The 7,946-nt window shown below is 33.1% G+C and overlaps 1 protein-coding gene across 1 annotated transcript; it reads right to left on the bottom strand.

The window, feature by feature from the left end:
* Nucleotides 1-964: 964 nt before the first annotated feature.
* LOC131643034 (lysine histidine transporter 2-like) lies at nt 965-2,938 on the bottom strand. Its single transcript, XM_058913185.1, has 7 exons — nt 2,781-2,938; nt 2,304-2,687; nt 1,825-2,218; nt 1,633-1,738; nt 1,452-1,543; nt 1,213-1,281; nt 965-1,063 (listed from the first exon to the last, which is right to left on the bottom strand). The coding sequence occupies exons 1-7, from the start codon at nt 2,831-2,833 to the stop codon at nt 965-967; spliced, it is 1,197 nt and encodes a 398-aa protein (XP_058769168.1). The 5' UTR covers nt 2,834-2,938.
* Between the last annotated feature and the right edge of the window lie 5,008 nt (nt 2,939-7,946).

Raw genomic sequence — 7,946 nt, 5'->3', positions numbered from 1 at the left:
AAACATACATCAATTAACATGTTTCACACCTCAAACACGCATCAAAACTATTAACGAAGAGAATTTAAACATGAAGAAGACGACCATAACATATCAGAATGACGGTAGTGAGAAGAACAATGATTGCGGGAAGCAAGAGCATCAGTTCAGTGAAAGCGTGTATTTTGTGACTTATGATTTCAACTTTCTTTGTTTTAGAGTTTGGTTTTAGATGCGTGTTTTGTAGAAATGAAGGAAGTGTAAGCAAAGACGGATAATGGTTGGACCGATAAAAAATCAGAGCTTAATGATGGGTGAAATAAAATATTTAGAGCTTCATTATTTTCATTAATTCGGTTCTTCGATTTGACGATTCATAAAAACTAAAATCAAGAACCGAATCAAACCACATCGGTTTTTATTGGTTTGGTTCTAACCAATAACAATCCGCTTATACCTAATAAATAAGGTAGATATCATCGAACATCAACTACCTAAGGTAGAAGGTTCCAAAGTAGAATGTTTTGTGGACTTGAAACCCTATGATAAGAATTGTGATTGGGCATAACTCATCCTTACAAAACCGGCTGATAGAGTGAGGATTGCCCCTACTTATAAGCACATGTTCAAATTATATATTGTCTGAGGCCATATATTATTTGATGTGGGACTCTTAACCGTGTATAATATTAATAATATATAAATAAATATATACTACGCATTCAAGATTTCAAGTAATAATATAATATATGGTAGAAACAACTGCATGTGTTAACCACGGCACATTATTATTGATGTAAATTTTTGTTACAGTTCAAGTAGCAACTAAATCACACCCACTGTATAAAACTAGTAGGGTGTAATAATCATTTTAGTTAGTGTAAATTTTTGTTTTGTACAATACAATGTTGGTCTTGCATAATCCAGTTGTGCATGTAATTTTTCTGTTAGTACTTGACAGAAGTCAATATTTTGTTTCAATAATCTACGAGAAGAATTTGTAGTGCTTTGCTTGTACAATGATATTTCTCAACGCACCAATCGAGGATAATACCATTATAAGGACCCCGAGAATGATGCATATCTGAAATAGGAAAAAAAATATAAACAACGCAACCAGTTAAATCCTCGTTAGTGTACTAATCGAATATATAGAATAGTTCTGTAAAAAATAGTTGAAAAGTTGATGTATATGGTTTATTATTTTCGACATTCAAGTAGTAAATAACATACCACATTAATTGTCCATGACAAACCGAATTTCTTAGGTTTCTTGAGTTTAAGCCAGATGATACAAGGAAGCTGCGAGAATGATAGATACATTAAGATAAATTCGACTAATACATACTTTGATTGCGTAATATGTTTTTTTTAACCATGTTATTTGGTGCACATTTTCCACTAATTATGCCAAATGACTAATATTTGTTTGCCAATTTGGAACATTCTCTAGAAAAAAAGATTTTACTTACAAAGTAAGTTGTTGGAGCAAATGCAAATCCTCCGAGAAATCCAAGCAGAGAACCAAAGAACGGGATGCATATGCCAATCAACATTGTCAATGCTGCAAAATAGGAGTAAAAATTTAACTACGGATTAATGGATGAAATTTTCGCTAATGCATATTTATAACGAGTAACATATACAACTTACCAACATATATACTGCGAACTGAGAATCGAAGTGCAAAAGAAGGTGAAAAGTGTAGCTTCTTAACCATGGCAGTTTCAATCATATCAAATACCGGCATTGCATATACCTGTTGTTTATAAAAAAAAGTTATAATACATAGAGGCCGGTAAAAAAATAACACTGTAACGACTAAATTAAATTGAATGAACTTGCCTGATAGCCTCCGATTACATGGATAACAACAAACAAGTTAGCAGTAGCGATGAGCCAAGCAGGTTTTTCGAGTGTGATGAGGATGTTATCCTCAACAGAATTACCAAACATATAGTATCCAATAATTGCGACGGGGAAGTAGCAGAATGCAACTCCTAGGTATGCGAAAATAACCCCTTTCCACATAGGTTTCTTGGAAGGCACTTCATGGCTCGATGGCATAGTTGCTTGGATTTCTAGAACCACGTTGTGACCTGCATAAGCAAATGCTACATCTCCCAACGCCGAAAGGAAGTTGAATACACCATCAGCAGTGCTGGTTGATTTAGGTCCGTAGTCCACATTTGGGACTATCCCTTTTTTAAGTGAAGCAGCCCATGCTATGGTTGAGTATCTGATATATCAATCCAAACATAGAATTTCAACATTACATAATTAAAATAAATAATAAACTAATAAATCAAAATTTAATTATTTACGTCAAAGACATAGCGGCCGCGCTCATAGATATAATAGACAGGGAGTTGAAGTTAGGGCATTGAGCAAGAACAAAGTTAATTGAAGCAAACACAATAATCCAATACGAGGTTTTGATATTTGTGCAATCCGGACAAAGAGTGTCATGCGCTTTCTTCAACGATTTACCACCGGTGACCATGTACACAATGCATGTGCCAGCTTCAACAATGACTTGTTGTGGAACCACAATCCAAAGACCCAGTTTCTCTCCAAACGCTTCTTGGCCTAATTCATGATACCGGTCTAATCTCTTTCCTGGAATCATTTCATGCATCTCAACCATTTGCCATAACGTGTACAATGTAATCACCCAGGATAGGATAAGAATCGTAACTCCAGGACCCCTATTATTTTAAACCAAATTAATAATTATATACTTTGTTTAAAAAAATATATATAAATAGTCAAAATTAGTGTGTGTATATATATATATTTACCAGCCCATATGGGACATAGCATATGGAAGGCTGAGAACACCAGCACCAACCATGGCGGTTAGATTATGGAAAGCTGAATACCACCATTTGGCCTTTCTTGAAGCAGTTATAGGAAGCCAATCATCTATAGCCTTTTGTTTGAGGTCAACATAGTTGCTTTCTTCATGGTGTCTCTTTTCGTCACCCATATCTTGTTCTTGTCAACCACTTAAAAATTTACCGCAAATGACTTACAATATTAATGTATGTTTCTCTGATATCCGACTTAATGCTGATGTTTCTTTTTCACGACAATTAATTTTATTTATATAGCATAGGAAGGAATATTAGTTTTTTTGTTATTGTTGTTTGAATGTCTTGCATGGTTCTAGCTAACAAACAACTTTTTTTTTTTATGAATTGTCATGAATCATTACCTATGTGTCTGCTGTTATTGTACGTGAGGTCCATGTTATTTTAAGTTGTTTCATTAGTTGAAAAGTTGTTTTAATTGACATTAGGAAGTGACTTCTTTGACATAGAAACCACGTTGATAACTGATTTATCAAACAAGAAAAGCTACAATCTAAATTTAGCTGAATTTACTTGCTAAAAATGGATATATACTAGTCTCTTCTTCACATATTTTAAAACAAGAAAAAAAATTATTTATGGGGAAATAATAAAAATAAAAATAATTATAATACTTATTAATTGCATTTGAAAAATTGTTATTACAAGCTAAGAATATATTATAATCATGTTCTTACTTATTTGATGTCAACACTTGGCTAGGCAGCTAAAAAACTGAAACGTTTATAACTTCCATTTGATTCAAATATATTTGAATCTTGAGTGCTAGTCAGACCTTGTGTCCAAAAGAAAGATATGGATTCATCAATTTTTTATTGAAAGAATATTGTTTGCAGTTCAATTGAAGTATGTCATGGTCTTTCAAGTTTCATTGATTGGTTGGAACAAGTGAGTTCCATTATAGCAATTCTAAAATCTTCTCGTGTCTCCTGCCAAAAATATGGTTGCGAAATTGATAGAATAATTAATCAGAATAAATTATTCACGATTTAATCACATCAAAAAATTTGATGCGTGGAGACAAAGAACAGTAACAACTGAAATAAATGGCCTTCAACAATAATATAACAGAAGAAAATAAGGCGAGAAAGGCAAAATATTTGTTTACCCAGTTCAATCAAAAGATCTACGTTTGGGGAGAGAGCAGCTCTCCAATTCACTATACTCAGAAAGTTTTTACAAGAGATTACAAATGAGTTACAAAAAAATAGATTTTGCCTTCAGAGTTCTCAAGAACAAACCCCTATTTTCTACTCAAGTGTTTCCCAATCGCTCTAACTCTCAATATATGAATAACTTAACATAAGGTATCAAGAAGTATTGTCTGACCTTCTAGATAACTCTAAAAAAAATTTCTTAAGCCCTAAATTCTTATTTCTCTCTTTTGCTTTAAAACTCTAAAATTGTCACACTATAAACATAAAAGAGATAAATATTTATAATAGCTAAACCAAACAAAAAAAATCCCTAAACACAATTCATTAGCAAATAGACCCATGGATTGAATTGAAAAGTCCAAAAACATGTGAATTGAGAAAATTAACTGATATCCAAAAATCCTGAATCGAACCGACCGCCGCCGAAGGTCATACGAGCCACCGCCGCCCGCTGGAAACTGTCGTGCTCCGATCATCTTCCCCCAAAAAACCGTCGCAGACTTCATGCAACCACCTCTAGCCCCACCACACTCTGTTTCAGAATAAACAAAATCAAAAATACCTTCGTCCATAGGTATATCACGAGCAACACCATTCATGAAATATGTTGTTCTTATAACTATTTGAAGGCACGACCTAAATACATATATAGATTTTTTCTAGGCTCAGTCTTTGCAAGATCCTTTTTTTTCTTTTGGACATGTCGCTAACTGCAGGCTTCTTATTCCTGCTGAATTGTTGCAACTCTTGAGCATGAATCTAAATATCATAAAATTAGTTAGGAAATGTATAAGATCACGAAGCTTTTGATTTTGGAGGATAGAATTAACATTTTCTATGCATATATATCAATGTACCTCGTTTTTTGATGCAACTCACTCGTTGTGCCCTGTAATCTCCTTATTTTTTGATTTGGATTTTGTAGGAGTCTAACATTACCATGTAAATAAAGTGTACATAAATGTAAGAATAACTAACATCGCTCGTAAAACATTTGAATACTCAAAAGTTCATAATATTTTTCAACATACCTCTTCATCTATGCAAATGAGATTTGACGACCATAAAACATACGATTCTATTGTGTCTTCAACCAATGTTGCATTTGAAATATCATCCAGTATAGGTAATAGCAAACCCCCTCTAAAGCAATGTCAATAGATACTTTCAAAAATCCATCACGGAGAAGTTTATGGTGAAGTACATCTCGCAAAGTGTTATGCATTTTTCCCTTGCCAATCATGCGATAAGTCGGTGCCGATAAAATAGCTGACAAGGTGAAATGCCCTAAATCGATAATACATTTGAAATTGTTAATGTGTATATATGTAAATTAAAAAATTGTGCTAATTTAATTTCATAATAATATATATAATTACCTCGGAAATTTTCTGTTGAAAATTACAATTGATACTATCTTTGTTGCTAGTATCTTTAAACCTTGAACCTCGCCCTTCTGACATAAATCTTTCTTTAGCTTTTTCCAATTCAACTTTAACTTTTAAATTTTCCAACTCTTCCATCACTTGTTTATTGCTAAGACTTTTACTCTTTGGTTGCTTACCCAAGGACGTTTGATACTCGACTTAGTAAGCTCCTGCAATCATGGTCTTCAGCTAGAGATAAAGACTGAGATAAATTCTCTTGAAACTCATATGCATATCGAAAAAGATTAGCGGTGATTAAAAAACATAAATATTATATGTTAATAAACTTTTGATTTAATTAAAGAAATAATGTTATACTTACACATTGCTCAAAAACTTGTTGAAAATCTTCCTTAACAACTCCATTCTTACCCACACGAGCAACCTTCCACAAAACATGTGTCGGAAGAGACGTTTCTTCACTTTTCTCATCTTCTAACTACACATTAAGACAAATATTAAGATAATTTATAACACATGATGAACAAGTATATCATAACATTTATATATACTTACTATTCTTTGTTGTACGAATGCAAATCCTGTACGCCTTTTTCTGTATGGATACGCGGGACTTGATGCTCATTGGCAATTTATGTCGCTCACATTATGGAATTTTGGGGTTCTTCGTTTGGCTTTAAAAGTTTCCCATTCTTCAGGTGAAATCAAGTTTGCATACGTATTTGGACGTTCTGCTTCAATAAAATTTCCTACGACATCCTTAAGATACTTGTTTGTTTAAAAAACTCGAAACCCTCTGTGTCTTTTTCTGGCTGTTATACCCCAAAATTTGCCCACATATTTTTCAAGAAAACTCCAATCTGAAAATTAAGGGTCTCATATAATCATGGATTATTTCAACAAATATCCTAACATATGAAACACTTAGTTTTTAGAATTTTTCGTATACAGTAATTTGGCCTGCAGTTGAATTTATTCTTACGCAAACGCCAAATACTGTTTATTACTTCACACATGCTATTTATTTATTTACAGATAAATGGTACTGACACAATTGGTACAAAGTTAAATCTTTTTGCAGGCGCAGAATCAGGAAACTCAGACTGTACTGGTAACAAGTAGATTATTACTATCTTTTGTTTCCCACTAATTTTTGTACTATATTCCATTATTTTCAAAAATCTTTCAAATCTCTTTTTCAAAAATCAAATCTCTCTTTTTTCCAACACTATCATACACTTTCTTTCAAATCTTACTTCCACTCAAATTTTCCTTTTGTACGGAATCACATCATTCCCCAACGTCTCTTTCCTTCTTTCCATTCTATAAATACCTCTCATTTTCTTTCATAAAATCTCACATCAAATTCCAACTCATCTTTCAAATTCCTACCTCATATCTATTTTCTCTTCTTCCCTGACAAGAATGGCAAAGTGGATAGAGACACTATTTCTTACAGTCATCACCATTGCTACGGTGATCATGACTTTCTTCTGCCTGCATAGTCCTGAAGAGTGTGGACCTGCAATGGTTGCACTCCCAATCATCTACATGTTATTGTTCATAGCATGAGTTATCAATCGTCATTCTTAAAATTTGCCGTATTTCTTATTTCTTAAATGTACCGTTTATTCGTCGTACTGTTCAATATAGTATGTAATATTTGTACTGTCAGTATTAAATGTTGTATTACTTGTCATAATATTGCTTAATTACTCAGATAATATTTTGTGTGTTTTCTGCCAGTCAAATATTCATTTTTCTGTGCATTAAATGATTTTTAGGGTTATTATCGGTAATTTTGCCCGCATACAGTAAATATTAGTTATTTATTATGTCTGTGTTTTTCTAACAAGTCATGTAAATAAACTTTCATTTTTCACATAAAACAAAAACAAAAACAACAAAAAAAGAAAATTAACTTTGACTGTTGATTTTTCACTCTAACTGCTACGTCAATACCTGAACAGTCAGTCGACAGCCAAACTGCTGGCAGTACAATTCTCAGTGTTTTGTACCATCAATCAAATCAATCTTTCACAATTCAAAATTCCAAGATCTTTGTGCTAGAAGTCTTCTGAATATCACGCGATTAGCAGAGACTCAACACTGCACAAAAATCAGGTACGCTTAACTGTCTCCTACACAAACAGTCCCTAATCAGGGTTTTTCTTGTTTTACAGGAGCAACAAGTTTTTGAGAGCTCAAATGGATTTCATACACATCCATATATCTCAAAGTACCATCATACAAATTTTCAAACTTCAATTCACTCAGACGCACCGTCAGCAGCTCAAACAGTCAACAGACGACCCGTTTGACCAAAAAAGTCAACAGACAGTCAAAAATGAAATTTTTTGTCAAAGTCCATATTTTGTCAAAGGATTCATCATTTGATCATTGGATGATCATAATTCATCAAGGAAAGATCAAAAATCAACAAAACCCTAAGATTCAAAATTAGGGTTTTTGCCTGAAAAGTCAACTCAACTTTGACTGATCATAACTCTCTCATCCTTCATCCAAAAAATTCAAACCAAAGCTTGTTT

The sequence above is a fragment of the Vicia villosa genome, unplaced genomic scaffold, assembly GCF_029867415.1.
Source record: "Vicia villosa cultivar HV-30 ecotype Madison, WI unplaced genomic scaffold, Vvil1.0 ctg.006667F_1_1, whole genome shotgun sequence".
Classification (NCBI taxonomy): Eukaryota; Viridiplantae; Streptophyta; class Magnoliopsida; order Fabales; family Fabaceae; genus Vicia; species Vicia villosa.
The sequence above is the reverse complement of the archived record's forward strand: the minus strand, read 5'-3'. Positions and strand labels throughout refer to the sequence as shown.

Excerpts from the sequence above, each read along its gene's own strand:
- LOC131643034 (XM_058913185.1), bottom strand. The coding sequence starts at position 2,833 with ATGGTTGGTGCTGGTGTTCTCAGCCTTCCATATGCTATGTCCCATATG. Across the intron at positions 2,219-2,303 it reads GCGGCCGCTATGTCTTTGAC|ATACTCAACCATAGCATGGG; the intron begins GTAAATAATTAA and ends TTGATATATCAG. Across the intron at positions 1,064-1,212 it reads TGTCATGGACAATTAATGTG|ATATGCATCATTCTCGGGGT; the intron begins GTATGTTATTTA and ends TTCCTATTTCAG.